Here is a 20,347-nt window from a genome sequence, read left to right as displayed (position 1 = left end):
ATGACTTTCTCTCCTCTGGGGAGGCTATATTGATTTCAGCTGATTGGATGTCAAGATTACCCATCATGGGAGTCTCAACCAGTTGAGGTTGGAATTGGTATTAGAAAATCTGTGCCTATGTGCACGCATCATGTTAGGGTTCACAGGTGGTGCCTGTGTCATCTGTATCTTTCCACATCAAATGCTGATTTTGTTTCAAGCCATTTGCTTTGGAGAAGGATGACAAAAAAGGCAGCGAAATGACTACCACAGGCAATGGGGGCAACTGCAAAAAAACAAAAACAAAAACAAAAACAAAACAAAACTGAAAAAGAACCACAAGCCCAAGCAGTAACTTACGGCAGCTACTTTCGCTATCGCTGGCATTAGAAGAGACGTGTTCTGCAAGGACAGCACAGCAAATTAAAGAAGGATCAAGCATCAGAGAGCAGCCAGAATGGAAAGGACACACCCATGCAAAGCTACTGGAAATGTAAGCAAAGGCAGGTGAAAGTCTGCAGAAGAGATCACACTAAGAGAATCCAGATAAGAGGAAGATGAAAACTTTATTGCCAGTTCACATGATATTGCTGTTTCTTAGCAAATAAAGAAAAGTACTTCTCATTATCAAACAGTAGAAACCCAAGTGATATTTTTTTTCTATAAATACTATGATACATCCATAGAGTAGTATTGGCAAGGACAGTGTGTATTCACTGCTGTGTAGGCAATTTTCTGTGTCTCTGTTTTAGCCCTTAATTATTTTGAAGACTGCATTTTTACCAGCTGATCCCTAGAGTCCCTTCAATTTTATTTTTTATTTAAATACCTTTCAAGCAAATCCTCAGGTCTAAAAGGGATTCTAGTGGCTCTTTCCTGCTTCAATGAGTAGAAAATATGGGAGGAAGCAATACGTCTCTGAGAAATGTTTCATGACTTAATTTTTATTCTACTATCCTTGCTGGAATAGCTATTAAATTCTGGGAGAATGAAGCAGACAGAAGATAAATGGGCCTGATACCCAGTACAGGATCTGGCATGAGTTATGTTTAACGCCTCCTGAAGGAGTTGGTTAACATAAGAGGGATATGTATATTGTTCAGCTGACTTGTTGGTTGTTCGTAACTTCATATGTCACAGCACTAAAATGATATATATGCTACTACTTGACTTTCAACTATTTGGCAATATTTAAGAAAGTGAATAAGAAGATACATCATTCTCTTAACAGCAAAAAAGTGTTTTAAAATGCTTTGATATATACATTTTTGCTGTTGAGGGGATCGATTCTATAGCACAAACCATTCTTCTCTGTGTGACTTTATGGTCGGAGCTGTGCTGTTAATTTGGGCACATACTTAACAAGTCTAAGGACTCATGGGAAAGGAGACAGTATGAACCCATGAAAGGCTGCTCACTATCACTAAGTGCACAGTGAGATATCTACTTTGAAATTGTGATGTAGGGCATTCCTGATTTTTTCCCATTAATTAAATCTGTTCAGTTTTTAAAAAGTAAACAAATATCTGGACATTCTGGATTCAACAGGGATATATATATATATATATATATATATATATATATATATATATGCAATGTGCTAAAACGATCCCTTTCCCTTCCAAATCTAAAGTATCTAAGTTCCCACCAGTGGTGCTTGATGTCATCCAGATGATGCTAAAATCAATGTATAAATTTCATACCACATTCTCTATACTATTTCAAAGATAAAGTTTTCATCTTTAAGGAGAGCAGCACTCAATCAGATTTTGCTTTCTACAGCTACATGTCTAAAACAGGCCAGTGAGAGTCAAAACGTGAACCCTGAAAGGCAGGCATCACCACACAGGCTTATGTAAACAGCTATTGAAAATGCACAGGCTTATGTAAACAGCCCTTCAATGTGAAATCCAACTCAATGGTAGCTTGCTTCATAAAATGAAATGAACAACTAAAAATATCTCCCATATTACATTCAGACAAGCAAAGCAAAATTGAATATGTGATACATTTGCAAAAGATACAACATCCTGTTCTTATTCCACTGGTGCTTCTAGAGTTGGGTTAGGGTTAAAGGAAAGCATAATCACAGCATAGAATTTTTGAGACATAGATACCTGTTCTTAATTGCTAAATGCAACGAGACATAGACCAAAGACATGAATAAGTAGAAAATGTAAAGGTCTAATATATCTTATTTTTCATGTTGTACTACAAGATGAAGGCCTGACAACATAATGAAGCTGGTAAGTTATTGATAGGAAAAGGTATTAATATTTATCTAAAACTATCATACAAACGGTTCAAGCAGGACCACTGCAAGTCAGAGAAAAAGAAATCAGTCAGGTTAATAACAAAGAATTAAGGCTCAGATAGCTTAATATTTACTTTTTTTTGAGAATGCATGTTGCGTTTGACTAGAAAACAGCTCCTTTATTAGTAGCAGAGTATAGCTCAACAATAGAATTGGGCAAGGTCATTACATCTTTCCACTGTTGAAAGGCAGAAGAAAGAATATAAAGTACATTTCTACTTTGCCATTCTAGAACACTTAGCTCACCCTTTCTTTGCAACATGGTCTCTTGCTCTGGGAGACGAAGTTGGTGGCTGAGCAAACGATGCCATGACGGGCATCTAGACCATGCTGGCCATCGCCATAGAGTCAGAAAGGAGAGGCGCTAAATGCAGCAGGATCAGACTGCCTGACACACTTTGCTTTTAAATGCTGACATGCAGAACAAAATGGCCGAAAATTATCTCGTAGGAGCATTCACAGCTAGGTAACAAATGAAACTCGTATCGTGTGCATGCTAGGGATGAAAGGCCCTCAAGAAAAGGAACAAAAGCCAAACTCAAAAGGAAAGGAAAGGAAAAGTTAACAGTGACCATTCCTGGAAACTTACTCAGAGTCTTTGTTCCATAACCGTCGTCACCTAATCCGGGGATGTCCTGCATGGAAGTCCCCAGAGAGAGCAATGAGAGAGGAAGAACAGCCACGGAAGAGGAAGGCAGAAGTCAGTGGAATTGAAATGGATACTACCATGACGGACCGTGTTGCTCAAGCAGTCTGGATCCTACCCTCTTACCTTCAGAAATAACATTCACCCCAAACACCCTGAGCTGAGAAATAAAAGGAAATTTCCGACTTGTAAGTTGAAACCAGAGATTGTGGGAAGGGAAATAAAAAAAATATCAGTGAATGGAATTTTGTTCACTGTCAAAGAATGTCCTCACTCCAAATTTCAGAACAAATTCTGCATCCACCAGTACAAGCTCCCATCTCAGCCTGTATTGAGTGGCTTCGAAGAGGGTAAGAGGGCAAAAATGCACTGACCTTGAATCCAAGACAAAATACATATGTGATGATGTAATCCAATATGTCAAGGTAGAAAAGAATTTATCTCAGGCCTTAGGGAGTTGCACGATCAAGTCAAGCCTGTTTCTGGTCTGGAAGAAATGCTGGTTGGGATTGAAACCTCCAGCTTTGTCAAGGCCCCTTTTAGTTCTTTGTGCAAAACACAGCCCTAGGAAAGGAAGGATCCAGACTACAGTCAAACACTGGTCACAGTAGTAAAACCTGCCTGCCTGCCTGCCATGTTGTTTGCCTAGGTGTGTGGTGTGGGAGAGCCTGTCATGAGTGTTGCCCTGGAAGATTTTTTTTTGTCTTGTGTTGCATGTGACATTATCTTCGAGAATCTACTTACGTTCAGGATCACTGGTTTCCTGCTCACTCTGCTCCTTGTTCTTGTAGAATGGGAATTTTCGTGAAAAGATGAAGCTCTTTTTACGCTTGTCATTGAATGACTGTGAAGGAGAAAAGGCATGGGGCAAAAACAGGGGACGTCTAATTGTTGTCACACTCATGCTGACAAAACAACTAGTTTGTAAAAGCACAGAGAGCTGCAGTGACGCAAGCGGACACTCTGCAAAGGTGCTGGAGAACGCAAAAGGCAGACTTGATTTTCAAGAAGTGCCAAGTCTTGATAGTGACACCTGGGGAACATGGTTTTACAGTCACAATGGTCTTTGCGGATGAGCGACAGAGATGTCTTGGGGTGGGGGGATTCAGACTCTTTATCCTAGTTTAACAGCTTGACAAGCAACTGAATCTCTCTGAACTTCTGAATCTTCATCTTCATGTCAATGCCCTTCTTAGGTGCTGAGAGTGCATGAGGCAGTACCAATGAAAAATACTATACACTTCTCATTTTGTCACTGTCAGACATAAAATGACTATAGGAAAAATAGTTTTTCCAATCATTGTCTAAGCGACTAATATTAAATTTGAATTACTTCAGCTTGGCTTTAATAAAAGTGCAAAAGGAAGCATATAGATTTAGGATACAGGGTAATTATAGTGCAATATTTTAATTCAAAAGATAATTTGGTTCCACATTCTTATTACAGACTAGATTGAGAAGCACAGAGAGGTCGAGTCTAATGCTAGTATCAAAGTTTGTTGGTGACAGCCAGCAGGCAATCAATGGGAAGCTGCTAGCATGGTATTTACTTGGCAATCACTCAAGCATGAGAGAAATGACATTCACCCATCTACATTTTGGTAAGGGGAAAAATATAAGGATGAATACTGAATACCTTTAAAGTATAAGCTGTCTATTAGTTTAAAGATGACTTGATTAAAAATAAAATACATATACTGTAGTTATTAAAACTTATTCACACAATTGATTAGCACATGCTTGTTCAGTAGATTTTTACAGAAAATTTAATTTATTACATGTTGATTATTGGTACACAAATGCTTTGTGGGATTTTTTTTGTGAAATGTCTTATTAATTTCATAATCTATAATGTCTCAAAAATGTCCCACCATTCTGACTAACATCCATACTTGACTGATTTAAATCTTTTAGTTGCTGAAAAACACTAGAAAAAATTTCCATAGAACAAGTTTTCTTAGTTGCACAGGTTTTAATGGAATTGCCAATGATAATGTGAAAAGGGGTATTTTAACCCAGGGTTAGCATTGGCCACTGGTGGGAAAAAAAACATGGATCCAGTGAGGTGACAGCTTGGAAAAAATTAGTAATTATTTGAGAGATGAGCATTCTGTCCCATGGGTGGGGTGTAGTCATGTATCCATATTAGTTAGAAGCTTAATGGACCAAAAAAAATTTATGCTCCTCTGATCATGTTCATTCAGAAAACACTGATGTACTGAAATGCCTTTCACCAAAGTCAGAGGAGCTTAATTTTATGCCAGATCAGGAAAAGGTTTATATTTCATTTTAAAGCACTGCTTTCTTGGAACTTAAGCCTGCAGACAGCACCTGTATTTAATGAAGTTTTCTCATAACTTGTAATTGAGACCTGGCAGCCACAGACAAGGCTGGGAAGTGCCCCATGTTTCCTTAAAGGAACATTTCGGAATCTTGCATCACTCCAGTGTCATGCTACTTTTACATTTCAAGCATATTTAAACTCCAGTAACTGAAAGTAAAAGAAAAATATCATGTAAGAATTAATGGCATGTGATATCATGGGTTAGACACTTCTTGTCAACATTACAGAGGACTTTCCATGCAAACATTTATGAATTCTCATGCAAATACAAAAGGGTGCCAAGAAGAGAGAAGCCTGGGTGTAAATACACAGACACACACAGATGGAGAATGCAGAGGTTTCTGGGACCCCAAGAGGTGTTGCATGCAAACCACATCATTTAAATGGTCTCATGGGTAAAAGGAAAATGAAAAAAAGGTGTTGCCTTTGATTAATTCTTTCATGTTTTAAAGCAAGAAATGTAACGTGTTAACATTTCCCAAGTATGAAAATGTTGTGTATCATGAGTTCTCTGATTGGACATAATAATGCTGAACAGGACACTTTTTTTAAAGGACAGAAAATACGTGATACTTCAGAAGTAAAATTATATAACAGTATTACGAGCAAATTCACTTTGATTCTTTCTTGCATAACATGAAAGGTTCTGGACCCCTTCATGGTCACACTTTCTTACATGTATGGACACAAAATCAAACCACTGTTCCAGCTCACACAGATTTCAATGCACTTATGGGCTTAAACATGTTGACTTATGACAGATTATATATGGTCTATGAGGGTATTCTTTATTTTTCTAGACATATATAGTACCAATGCTTTGTCTCTACTGTAATTTTTCCTCTTAATATAGAAGAGGAATGAATCTGCTCCATGAGTGCTGGATGAAGATAAGAAATTAGCACTTTTGCTATTTATATAACATATGGCTCTAAAGTAAAGGCCGATTTCCAGTTCTAGTATCAATTGTACTTGATCATTGCTGTCTTGTCTACATTATGGCATCTTCAATCCCCATATATTGTTTTCAAGGAGAAAACATGAATAGAGATTTTGAAAACATCAATCAAATGTGGCATGGGGTAAGTTGGCATCAGAAAGAATTCTAAGCAAAAAATTGAATCTATTGAGCACTGAATTACCAAACTTAGTTTTAAGACATCACATTTGTAGAGCTATTGGACACCTTCATAAAGCCTGCCTCATCGCTATCCCTGTATGTGTCCAGAGTTGCTGGAATGGTAAGCCAGGTGAAGTCAGGAATTCAATTGGCTGCAAATATCACTATTCTTGTGAGTACCAATTTCTGCAAGCCTTGCCTTCTTCATGTTTGTATTTAAAATCATAAGCAATTGACTATTGTAAATCATACAACACACTCTGTTATTCCTGGGCAGTAGTGCCTGGTGATTGCCAGGCCACGTTACTAGAGTCAATTATATGTCTTTTGGTTATTTTGGTATTTCTTTTCTTTTCTTTTTTCTTTTCTTTTCTTCCCCCTCTCTCTTTCTCTCTCTCCTTTTTTGTAATTCATACAGTTGAGGGCTCAAACCCACTCTCATTCTTATGATATTGTGGGAAAAAAAGGAATTTCCATGAGACACATTAGACGTAGCAATCTAAAACAATTTTCTTATAAGTAGCTAGTTGATAGGGAAGTAATTAAGTGGCTGCATATAGCTTAGGTAATGAGGTATGGAGAGTAGGAAGTAATGGTTGATGGGTATGGATTTACTTTAGGGTAAAGATGAGATTGTGGTGATGGTTCCGTAATCCTATGAATCCACCAGCGAACACAGAATTGTATACTTTAAGGTCATCTAACAAATGTAAATTATATTTGAATAAGGGCATTTTAAAAAAGGAATCCTACCCCCAACCTGCAAGGAAACAATTATAGCAGGTTTCTTCTGATATGTAATATGTTTCTCCACTTGGTGTAAATATGTTATGTCTTTAATTGGATGCTCTTCAACCCTTGTAGTTCATCATGGATGTGTACATAGAAATCTACGGATGTTTCTGTTGATCTAATTGTGTGTCTTGTATCAGTTAAGTGAATACCTTTCATGTTGTGACAGACATTACAATACTTGTGTTAGGAGTCATCACCTCATTGATGTAACTCAGAAGTCCACTGATTGGTGGGTCAAATGGTATGAGACTTCCTGACTTCACACCACCATAGAATGCGTTGGTAAGCTTTGGCATAATATAAAATGCATTATTCATAAGGAAGAAAGCAAAAACTCAAATCCTCTATTCTTTCACTTAAACCCCATGTTCTTAGAGATCATGTTGTGTGTTTATCCTTTGTATCCAGGAAACCGGAGAACGAGGGACTCATTGCTGTTGTTTTCTTCTCATCTGCCAGCTATCCAGCATCTGTAGCTCCATAATGCCACCCTTGTGGGTAACGGTGTGCTCTGTTGGAGTTTAAACTTGTACAAGAGTTAGAATGTGCTTTTTCTACTGTTCTTAATTTTTATAAGTACTTATTTCCTCTTATTTGTATTTGCCAGGAAAAGCTGCTTGGGGAGCACTTTGTATTCTATAAATAGCTCATTTTCATGCAGAAAAATATAAAACAAAAAATATTAAAGAATAAGTAATAATGCGATCAAAAAGAAAGAGCAAGGCTTAGATCTCAGATCAAGAATCTGGAGCACAGAAAAGGACCCATTCAGAAGTCCTGTGGCTCCTGATGGAAGAACAAAACATTGCTGTTAAACTTGGTGAGTTCTACACAAAACCAAACTTCGAATGAGCCTGTATATATTCAAATCTATAGGTTCCATGATCAGTTGACAGACATAATTTGATTTGTCATGGTTATTTGATTTCTTTATAAAGATACAATCATTAAATCTGAAGTTTGGGAAACTCTGAAAGACATTGACTGACTTCTTCAACATAAATATTGCATCAAGCAACCAAAACAAACAAAATATTTAAAGGAAAATCTGCAAATTAGAAGGACAAGTCACATCAACAAATTACCATATAGACTTCATTTGTGTTCTGGTTCAAACAAATTACAATACAAAACAACAACAACAACAACAACAACAACAACAACAACACCATTTGTGGTGCAATATGAATCTAGAATAAGAAGAGAAGGAGAAAGAGGAGAAGGAGGAAGGAGAAGGGACTATGGTCAGGTTGCTCAATGGTAAAGGCACTTGTTGTAACATTATAAAGCCCTGGCAACCTGAGCTTTACCACCAGACCCCATGTAAAGGTGGAAAGAGTCACTCCAAAAAGTTGTCTGCTGATCCAGTGATTGTTAAGTTTTATGTGCCATGCTGTATTAAGTTAGGGAACAGTGTGAGGCCCTAGATTACCTCACAACATATGAGTGAAACACAGTATTCAGTGCATTCTGAAGGCATAGACATTTCTTGGCAGGCTTATTGTGATATGGGTATAAAACAGTGAAACCATTGGGTATTTGCTGTAGGACTGAACAAAAGAATAAATTCAGGCATGCTAGGAACAAGAGTTTCTCTGGTCAAAGGTAGGATGGTTGAAAGGAAAGGAAGACTCTTTAAAAATTTTAATTCAAATGAGATGAGGAGCTGTCAAAAGGCAGAACAGGAGTGGAATAACGACTGGACTGTAAAAAAAGATTAAAGATAAAAAAGTTTTAATTAATTCACTAAAGAACCCTTGGTTGTAAAAATAACTGTGTAGACAAAAGTGTAGTTAGCACTAACCTTGCAAAGTAAGATTAATGTTGTTGGGCTGGAAACAATATTGGAACAAAATCTACATTAATTGTGATATGTGCTTAATTGTGCTGTGTGCAAAGGATATCAAAGCCAAATCCACATAATATGGACAATGGTCAAAAGGAAGTTGAGAGAAAAATTGTGATGCCATGGAGGTTATAAAGAGACTTAATTAAAGGCAGGGGAAATGAAAAGCTTTTCTTTAGAGGAGACTCTGCAGAGAATGATAAAATAGGGATCACTATTCTGTAACTACCATCATAAGAGAAAATTCATTCAAGAGTCCCATCAGTGTATGTAAGTCTGCGAGAAAACAGGACTTTCATATCGTCACATTATTTAATTATAAGAGTAGCAAGAAATAGCTGTATAGTGGAGCAATATCAACTGTGGGGCAGACAGCATGTCATGATGTTGTTTCCTGAGGGCAAGTAGAGAAAAGTATACAAAGCTATCGAGTATTTCTGCTCTAAATGTGACAGCTCACATGGGAAGTGAAGAAACTGTCATTTCCTAACTAAATATATATCCTCTTAAGATATGTCAGTGTCACGACAACATAAAAGGGGGGAGCAACTGTCCTAGAAATGGATAAGTGAAACAAAGTGTGGCCCTGGATCAGAAAGGAAACAAATGCATAATTTCTACAACTGTCTCTCAACATAGTTCAGAAAATTATAGATGAGCATACAATTTTTGAGTATAAGGGAATTACAATTTACTTTTTGATCTTTTAATGTTTAAAAATTTTCATAAGGTAGCTTTAAAAAGATGAATTATAAAGTATTTAATATAGTACAAGTAAAATAGACATTACTAGTTGACTGTGGGGGGGGCAATTCTTCCAGTTTTTCTGTTCTCCTTTCTTTTTTTGTTAGAGTCAAAGAAGTAAGGCAGGAAGTAAAGCAGACCAAGAGAGAAGAGGGAAACAAGTTCCTTATGAGTGCTGGGGCCAAGGGGAGGGACCAATCAGAGTTCATTATTTATGAAAATGTGGCAGCTGATATTCTGTGACCTGAAAGGACAAAGTTCTTAGCATTCATTGCTTAAGAAAGAATCAAAGATAACAAGATCCACAATTGTAAAGATGGCAGTAAAAATGTCATCTTAAACAAGTCCTTTGTTTCTCTTCTCTACTTACTTACACTATTTCTGGGTCTGGTTTGGTCATGCTAAGTAAGAATGTGTTGCATAGGGCAGTAGTTCAGAGAGCAAGCCTAGAATAATATAGCAAAAGGCTGGCTGAATCCTATACTGGACTTTATGGCAACTCTGGTACACACTAAGTAAAAAGAATGCCTTCATTCCAATGTCCAAGTCATCTATATCTGGGATATCATATCTTCCCAAAGAAATGTAAAATTCCTGTATGCTTATCAAGGTACCTCAACCTTCATAGCAAAATATGATTTCTTTCTTTTGAACACACTTAAAACTTAAATCATGCTTTAAATCTTATGCTTTGTCCCTGTAGTAGATGCCATTGAACTCTAGCCAATCTGACCCACTATGTAATTCTGTAAATGAATGTTTATTGGTGCACAGTCATTGTCACTAACTCTATAGGGGCCACGATAAATTCTAAAATATACATACCTGGTTTTATACATGGAGGAAAAAATCAATCTAGTGATCTAACCTGCTCTTCTTAAAGTCACCAATGAACTCTAGAAGTCCAGTTCAGAAATGTCCTCAGGTCTCATGTTACACGACCCCCCCCCCCCTTTTTTTTAAATTTAACTCTACTATTATACAAGACTCAACATCTCATTTCCCTCTCTGAAACACTTGGTTGGTGAGTGCTGGTACACATCTGTATTTTCATTACTCACTTCCCAATGAAACCCTTTATCTTTAGTCCCTTCTAGATCTTTCTTACCTTTCAGTATCTAACATTTGGAGGGGACACACGCTCAATTCTTATTCTTCCCTCCGTTCTGTCTCATCCCTCTCATGCCCTCCCCACACATGCTCCATAACTGACCTATCATGTTGGTGGTTGAGGACATCCAGATTGACCTCCAGCTGCATTTCTTCCATGAAGTCCACATGCATATACACTTGCCCACCTACCATCTCTACTGTTTCATCGGCAACCTTCAAACCACTTGACCAAATCTTTCTCATCTTCTACAAATAAAACTCACCACTGATTCTAAAACATCAGTTTTGTTGGATGATCTATGGTATATACAAAAGAATATTTGGCTTCAAAATTAAACTGAAAGGGACAAGATGACAGAACAGGCGTTCCCAGCACTGGGGTCTGAACATTTCCACAAACAAAACAAGTATGTATGTATATAACTGCATCTTGAGCTGGGTGGCTGAAAGGAAAACTCTAGAAATCAGCAAGAGAGAGACTGACTTCTTTGAATAGAGGCAGGACAAAAGCATATACAAAGAAAACAAAACACCTGTCACCTGGTTCCACAGCAGGGGAGGGGTGAAGTGGAGGTGGGGGAAGGGACAGCTTCCCTTCTTAGGAAGAAGGCTGAAAGAGAATTTCAGGGTTAACTCCAGCAGCATCTAGATCAGAGGTTCTCAACCCTCCTAATGCTGCGACCCTTTCCTCATGGAGTGGTGACCCCCAACCGTCAAATGAGTTTCATTGCGACTTCATAACTGTAATTTTGCTAGTGTTATGAATCGTAGTGTAAATACTTTTGAAGACAGATATTTGCAAAAGGGTTGTGACCCACAGGTTGAGAAGTTCTCATCTAGATGCTAATCTGGCTACTAGGAAGTCCCACACTCCCCCTCATGAGTACTTAGATAAGTACTCTGAACTTTATTCCGCATTCTTTTGGCATTTCCCAGAGAACACTCTGGGTTCTGTAGCCAGGATCCATTTTAAGAAGTGAGCCACAGTCTGGATTTGCACTGTGCAGGGGCCATAATACTCAGTCTAGTCCCATTTATGAGACTCCATAGACATTTCATTTTTCACTGGTTTGGACAAAGCTATCTTGCAAACACAATTTGGCCCATAGGAATAGTCTAAGCTTGCTTACTGTCCTGCACTGTGGGGAATCGAGGGTGCTATGCTCACGAAACAGGCAATGGGAACTATAGTGTTCCTACATCCCCATCAATCATGGGCACCTGAGTGCTGCTCTGGGGTGAGATGTGTTAGAACACACATGGGCACCCATCTTCAGCTCTGAACTCCTTATGAGTCCATGTGTGGCCAGCAACACTAGATTTTTAAAGCAGGAAAGTGCCATAGTGAAACCCATAATCTTGTATAATGAATCCATGTTAATTAAATGCTTCACTTTTTTAAAATGTGAAAATGTAAAATATATGTAGCCCAGTTTGGCCTCAATATTGTGACCCTCTTTACCATGCCCTAGTGGCTTGTGACTGCCTAAATATTTTTAAAGATTTATCTTAAAAATTTATGTGCTTAGATGGGCAAGGATGGTCCACGTCTTTAATCCTAGCATCCAGGAGGCAGAGACAGGTGGGTATCTGTGAGTTTGAGGCCAACGTGGTCTACAGAACAAATTCCACAACAGTCAGGACTACATAGAGAAACCCTGTCTTAAAAAACAAACAAAGTACAACTTATGTATTTCGTGTCTATATGAGTGTATGTCATGTGTGTAGGTGCCCAGAGAAGCCAGAAGTGGGCCATGGATTCTTTGGAGCTGGAATTATAGGAATCTGTGAGCCTGTATGGGTGCTAATAACTGAACTCTGATTCTTTGGAAGAACCAGAAGGACTCTAAACAACTGAGCCATTTATCCAGCTTCACTGATGAAAAAGAATTTAAAAAGGGGATTAAAGTACAATTTAAAGGAAAGAATATAAAAACTCTTAATGAGATTTAAGACAGTACAGATAAGCTATTGAATGGAATTGAAAAGATGATGCAGGACATAAAGGGAAAATTTGGCAGAGCAATAGACTTTTTTTTTTTTTAAAAAATAAAAGAACCAAGAAATCTTAGAAGTAAGGATTTCAGTAAAAGTAAAAAATATGGTTGAGAGACTAAAGAACAGACTACGTAAAATGGAAAAAAAAATTACACAAAACCAGGTCATTGGAAATATTCTAGTCACATACAAAAGAAAACACATTGAAGACCCCAGGACCTCATCAAATGAACAAAGACCTATGCTTTTGGAATTCTCAAGGAGAGAGGAGTAATTGAGGCTACAGGAAATAAATAATAGGAAGACTCACAAATAAAGGAGATACAGACATTCATGTACAGTAGAATTAATATGACCATGAATAGAGATAAACATAGACATTCCTTACTATGGAGGTAGTTAAATGGTAGAGAGTTTTCCTTTCATGCATGTGGCCCTGAGTTCTATGAATAGCAAGATGCAGTGACATATATATGTGTGTTCACACACATATGTAAGTACAAGTCGAAAGTCTCTAAGTGCCATGTGACATGACTATCCCCATGAGACTAACAGCAGATTTCCTAACAGAAACTCTCCAGTCCAGGCAGGAATGTACAGAATGAGCATTCTAAATGATGAAGTCAAGTACTAAGAGGAGTGTTGAGTCCAGTGGAGTCATCCTCTGGCAATGATCTGAAAGCAGGTTCCACAACACTTTTATTTCCATATCTTTTAGAACATGATAAAATTCAGTTCTACAGAATGAACACATAAACTACAGTGCTGGAGGTGGGGTTCTCTTTCAAAGCATGGGGAAAGATTTTGGGGAAAAATTTTTGTGAAAGGCAAAACACAACAACACAGTATAGACTCACTAGAAAGAGGCAGTAATAGAAAAGTAATACCCTAAGGACTGATGCATTTTTCTTCAGTGAGTGTCTCCTATTTTTGCTGTTTTATATATTTTATCTTGTGATTTTTTATGCTCAATGATCTGAGTTATTCTTCGATGCCTTTTATTACTGTTAATAAAAATGAGATGGATTAGCTGTGTGCTTGTATGAGTTGCATTTTCAGCTCTATCTGCGACTCAATTTTGGAAACGTTATAAAGATTTTAATAGCATCCATAAGGTCAGTAAAATGAACCATTTAATTTATTCTTTTCAACTTTCTCCCCCAAGCTTATTGTCTTTCCCAATTAAAAGGACAATTTGCTCAAAAATGCCTTTTGTGCTGGGCTGCTGGGATGGGTTAGTCTGTAAAGTATTTGTCTCCAAAGGCTAAGGATCTGGGTTCCACATCTCAAGTCCAGATTGGGGAGTTGGGGGAGATGGGAGCTGGATATGGTGGCACATGCTTACAATCCTTGTGTTGAGGAAATGGAAACAGGCAGGTTCCTGTGTGGGACCATGATAGGATGATTTGGTCTCTGGTAGAGCATTGGCTTTGAGGTAGCTGGAGACCCAACAGGTATCCATTGCCTGGGTAGGGACGGCACATATCTCGCCACGCCCCTGGATTCCAGACTCCTGACTTGCGGTCTAAGATCTCCATTTGATCTGCACCTTACAGTCATGTAGGGCTATAGGTAGAGGGCATGACTACAGGCTTCAGCCTCAAGAGGTTTCTCATATTAATGAGTTACCTAAAGGCCAGAGGGCATAGCTAATTAAGTGACCCTCCTCTCTCCCCCTTCCCCTATTTAAGTCCGGCCTGCTCTGACCTAAACGGGGGTATACTGTGGGACGTGGGGAAGTCCTCCACAATGGCTGCAAGACGGCAGGCCCCAATAACCCGAGAAAGTTCACGGGTTCCAAAGGTTTATTGTTCATGGCAAATGTCTGGGTGTACCAGCTATCTCAAAGCCAGTGCTCTACCAGAGACCAAATCTTTCTAACACGGTCCTATGTTCCTGGGATTACTGCATCCAGCCTGACCTAACTATGAGGTCCAGGCCAGTGAGACACCCAGTCTGAAGAAACAAGGTGGGCAGCATCCGATGGAGGGTGGGTGCTAGTGACCTCTGTGTACACACAGATATGTATATCTGTACACACTTGGACATGTGTAGCATTCCAAAAATACTGTTTCCTGCTAGAAATTCAAAAGAAATAATAGAACAAAATACATTATCAATGAAAAGTAGATCTATTTTTAAAATTTAATTATAGTGGTAATATAATTTAAAATCTTGGTTTAATTTACTATTTTTACATGTATGACCCTAGGAAATTTTTTGGCTTGTTTTTGTTTTTGAGACAGGGTTTCTTGTGTAGCCTTGGTGCTTACTCTGTAGACCAGCTGGCCTCCAACTCAGAGATCTGTCTGCCTCTGCCTCCCAAGAGCTGAGATTAAAAGGATATGCCGCCCCACAGCCTGGCTTTAGGAGTATTATTTAATTTCTAAGTCTCAGTTGTAGATACTTAAATGTGATCAAAAGTGTATCAAATGTATCAAAAGTATAACATTAAGTAAAGCGCTATAGAGCAAAGCCAACAACAGTAATAGGGACAGAGTCTGTTTTCATGCCTTTAGAGAGCTTCTGTAAGCATCAGCTTTAATGAATTAATGGAATGAAATTAGTATTCACAATACAAATATTTGGGAAACTATTAAAGGTATAATTTGCAAAGAAAAATCCTTTAGTTAACAAAGGGTCAAAGAGGAAATCACCAGAGTGAGGAAAATGCTTCTTAATAGACAGGATGAAGACACAAGGCACCAGACTTTATGAACAAACTACAGCACAACAGAGAGGTAAACATAGGTGTAAATATTCATGACAAACAAATCTCTAATTAATAATTTAATCTTGCTATCTTAAGATACTGAAAAAAATGATCAAATTAACCTAAAACAAGGGGGAAGATAATAATAAAGATTATAGCTGAAGTCAATGAAATAAAGAATACAAAAATTAAAGATGAACAAACCCAAAGTTGAGTCTTTGAAATGATTATCAAAATCGATAAAATTTTCACTCGATTGAACAATAACAAGGAAGAGGCCTCCCTTTAGCATCAAGAATGAAGGGGGCCAGAGAAATGGCTGAGCTGCTAAGAGCACTCACTGGTTGCTTTTCCAGAGGACCCAGGTTTCGATTCCTGGAACCAATGGCTCATAACCACCCATAATGCCAGTCCCTGATGATCCAACATGCTTTTCTGGCCTCTAGAGGAACTGCACATATGTAATGTATAGTCATACATGCAAGCAATACCCACACACAGTAAAAATAATAAAATAGTTATTAAAAAAAATGGGCTCCACCCCCACCCCTACCTCCTGAGGTTGCTTGTTTCCATTCTTTCTTTTTTTGGGTGTGTGTTTCTTTTTTTTTTTTTTTATTGGATATTATATTTACATTTCAGATTTTATCCCCTTACCCCATTCCCCCCACCACCCAGGAACCCCTTATCCCATCCCCCCTCCTCCTGCTTCTATGAGGGTGTGCCCCCACTTACCCCCACTCCCACCTCCCCACCCTTGAATCCCCCCCCCCCACTCAGTGTTCAGCCTTCATGTGACCAAAGATCTCCTCTCCCACCTATGCCCTACAAGGCCATCCTCCCCTACATATACAGCTGGAGTCATGGGTCCCTCCCTATGTGCTCCCAGTCTGGTGGTTTAGACCCTGGGGAGGTCTGGTTGGTTGGTATTGTTTCTCTCTTCATGGGGCCACCAACCCTTTCAGCTACTTCATCTTCTCTCTAACTTCTCCATTGGGAACCCTTGATCACATCAATGGTTAGCTGTGAGCATCTGCCTCTGGATATGTCAGACTCTGGCAGACCTCTAAGGAGATAGCCATATCAGGCTCCTGTCAGCATGCACTTCCTGACATCCATATCAGTGTCTATCTTTGGTGACTGCACATGGGATGGATACCCAGGTGGAATGTTTCCATTCTTTCTGCTGGCCCTCAGGGTTTTAGTCCTTTTCTCTCACCTAATACCAGATCAGGTTCCCCTCTTCCCCCATCCCCAGTCCACTTTCCCTCCTGCAACAGAGTCCTGGGAGGTGAGAGACTCTCAGGACTCAAAGGGAGGGACCTAAGATAAAATACCCAAAAGTAGGGAGAGGGAACTTATAAAGCCCACAGCAGGAAGACAGAGTATCAAGTGAGGGAGTGGGTTGCCATCCCACAGTCAAAACTCTGACCCATTATTTTTTCCTGTCTGAAATAACTGCAGGGATGGAAATGGAGAGGAGTCTGAGGAAAAGAAAGTCCAGCAACAGGCCCAAAGTAGAATCCAGCTCAAGGGGAGGTCCCAAGGTCTGACACTATTACTGAGGCTATGGAGCGCTCACAAAAATGAACCTATCATGATTGCCCTCCGGAAGACCCAACAAACAGCTGAAAGACTCAGATGCAGATATTTGCACCCAACTAATAGACAGGAGAGCTGCTGACCGCTGTGGTTGAATTATGGAAAAGCAGAAAGAAGCTGAGGGGGAGGGTGGCCCTGTAGGAGGACCAGCAGTCTCAATTAACCTGGACCCCTGAGATCTCTCAAACACCTGACCACCAACCAGGCAGCAGACACCAGCTGATATGAGGCCCCCAACACATTTACAGCAGAGGACTACTGGGTCTGGGTTTAGTCAGAGAAGATGCACCTAACCCTCAAGAGGCCCCGGGGAGTTTAGAGGTCTGGTGGGGTGGGGGTTAGGGGGTGGGGGCATCCTCGTGGAGACAGGGTGGAAAGGAGGTATGGGATGTGGAACAGTTGGAGGGTGGATGAGGGGGGGAATAAAATCTGGAGTGTAAATAAAGAAATATATAAAAGACCAAAAAATAAATAAATAATGAGGCCTTGCTTGTGTGTACTTCCAGCATGTGAGAGGCTGATCAAAGAGCATTATGAATTCAAAGTCAGCCTAAAAAAGAAAGAATTTTACAGATCTTACAGAAAAATTTAAAATGTGTATCATTTAGATAACACAGACAAACCAGGTAAATTTTTAGGAAGACACAAACTAACAAAACCCAGGGCCTCTAAATACACCAGTAACACACAGGAGGTTGGAAAAGTAATGATAAAAAATGATTCACACCGCCGGGCGGTGGTGGCGCACGCCTTTAATCCCAGCACTTGGGAAGCAGAGGCAGGCGGATTTCTGAGTTCGAGGCCAGCCTGGTCTACAGAGTGAGTTCCAGGACAGCCAGAGTGAGTTCCAGGCTGTCCTGGAACTCACTCTGTAGACCAGAGACAGCCAGGACTACACAGAGAAACCTTGTCTCGAAAAACCAAAAAAAAAAAAAAAAAAAAAAAAAAAAAAAAAAAAGCCTTTGATGTTTATTGTATGGACTATAATATCTTTAAGAAGTGTATACAAGTGTAAGTTTTCTAATAATTACAAGATAGAACATATCTAAGCATACTCCAAGTCCAGTATATCCCAGAGGCCAGAAGTAGATAGGAATATCACAAAGAAAGATGACTACAACAGTGTCTCAACATCCTGACAACACAGTGTGTCTCAATATCCTGACAACACAATATTTTACCCAGTTAATTTACCATAGCTGGTTTAAACATTCCTGTGCTCCCAGACACCTGTCTCCCTTTCCACTTCTAAGCCTTCTGTATAGTAATGAAAGTAACATTCATTACATTTTGAATTACTGTCTTAGAAGAGACTCCTCTAGTTGAATTTTTGTATTAAACATTATGAAGAGTTTATTACAGTATGACACATGGCCAGGCAGCTTTGAAGTGACCTGTGCTGACTGACATTTACTCTGCATCCACTTATTCACAGTCTTCATTTGTAACTGGTCCAGGGATGGATCCTGTTTCTTGTTTTCCTTTTCAACATTCCCATTTGCTCCTAATTACCTTCTTATAATATAGGGTGTTTATGGAAGAGAATTGTGAGGGAAGGGTTTGTGAGTGAAGGGAAAACTTTACTCAGGCACTTGATGAAAGAATGCTGGCACATCTGACCGTGAGGGCATCAAGCAAGTCTTGCATTTTGCCATTCAGTTACCTGTTTGAAAGCCAATTATGTCTTAGAAAAGCTGAAACTTTTATTATCTTTCAAATCTTAGGTTAGGACACAGTGATCTATATTAAAATGATATATTTGCAGTTCAGAACATCAAATTTTAGACATAGTAAACCAATTCATCAAGCAATATTTCTGAGTGTGTGGCAGCACTGCCAATCAGCAGACAGGAAGCTTTGTTCTAATCACATGGACAGGTATTCTTGAAATGCCTTAGAAAGTCTCCCAAGAAATTTAAAAACAGAATTATTTTTGTGTGTGTGTGTGTGCGCGCGCGTGCATGCGTGTGTGTGTGTGTGTGTGTGTGTGTGTGTGTGTGTGTGTGTGTGAATACTGTTGTCTGAGGAGGGTATCAGAGCTCCAGGAGTTGGAACTGTGACCTCCTTGTCCTGGGGGCTGGGAACCCAGGTACTCTTTAAGAAGAGTGGTGTTTTTGACAGTGCACCTGTCTCCTTAAGCCCTGCTGCATTTTATTTACTCTCTCTCCCTTGCCCTCTCCTTCTTCCTCTACCCCTTCCCTTCCCTCTTTCTCCTCTCCCTCATGTTGATGAGAGAGAGGATAGTACCACCATCATGCACATAGGGCTTACTGTGGCAACCTCAGCTGAATGTGTGTTTGTTATAATGAAAAGTGGCTGTGACCTCTGCCTTGACTGGTTGGGAAATTATCAGAGAAGCAAATACTAATATTTGTTCCATTTTGTTTTGTTTCAGAATCTGTGGGTAGTTGTGTAAGTGTGTAATATTGAAAGAGAGTGACAAAATGTTGGATTACTATAGAATTATAAGGCAAACAATTGGAGTTATAGAAATTGTCAATTTCCTCTTGGAAGTGAGCTACAATTTCCCAAGCAAATGACACATCGTCAGGATACGTCCTAGTTTTATTATTAGTTCCAACTATGAATATTTAAATAAAGGCCAAACTGTTAAGGGCTCAGTAGAAGGTGTGGCATATTTTGTTTTGTAAAAATAAAAGATGAAGAATGAATTATGTTTATTAATAATGTATTACAATTGGTATATAAACAAAATGAGTTAATGAGTGTCCTCATTCTGGACAAAAGTTCCTTCAGTTCCAACAAACTTTAGAGTAGTCAGTTACATTCCTTCCCCAAATTCTACCTACAACCCTATAGCCACATCCTGTTTGAAGTCACAGGCAGAGGGGCTCTGGAGAAGCTTAGGTGTGGGAAAGAGCATGGGATGACAGCACAGTATTTATTTCTCTGATAATTTCTCAACTAGTCAAGACAGAGGTCACAGACACTTTTCCTATAACAAACGCACATTCATCTGATCTTGCCAGAGCAAGTCCTAAACTACTTTAAAACATTTTTAAATTAAAAATGTGTGTGTGTGTGTGTGTGTGTGTGTGTGTGTGTGTACACAACTTGTAGGAATCCTTTCTTTCCTCCACCATGTGAGTTGGGGAGTCAAGCTCAGATTGCC

At 39.1% G+C, this 20,347-nt stretch overlaps 1 protein-coding gene across 28 annotated transcripts in view; it reads right to left on the bottom strand.

Moving 5' to 3' along the window:
- Positions 1-20,347, bottom strand: part of Dlg2 (discs large MAGUK scaffold protein 2) — a 1,841,012-nt gene that overhangs the window by 27,895 nt on the left and 1,792,770 nt on the right. For 16 of the 28 annotated variants that reach the window (XM_076937790.1, XM_076937770.1, XM_076937764.1 and 13 more), the window contains 2 exons: positions 3,684-3,783; positions 340-381 (listed from right to left, as the gene is read on the bottom strand). In XM_076937790.1, coding sequence (XP_076793905.1) covers positions 340-381; positions 3,684-3,783 — 142 coding nt within the window. Of the gene's footprint in view, positions 1-339; positions 382-2,882; positions 2,929-3,683; positions 3,784-20,347 lie in introns of all 28 variants that reach the window. The other 12 variants (XM_076937782.1, XM_076937793.1, XM_076937903.1 and 9 more) reach the window with 3 other exon arrangements.

Source organism: Arvicanthis niloticus, chromosome 1 (assembly GCF_011762505.2).
Source record: "Arvicanthis niloticus isolate mArvNil1 chromosome 1, mArvNil1.pat.X, whole genome shotgun sequence".
In the NCBI taxonomy this organism is placed as follows: domain Eukaryota; kingdom Metazoa; phylum Chordata; class Mammalia; order Rodentia; family Muridae; genus Arvicanthis; species Arvicanthis niloticus.
Note: the sequence above shows the minus strand (reverse complement) of the source record. Positions and strands in the feature narration are given on the sequence as shown.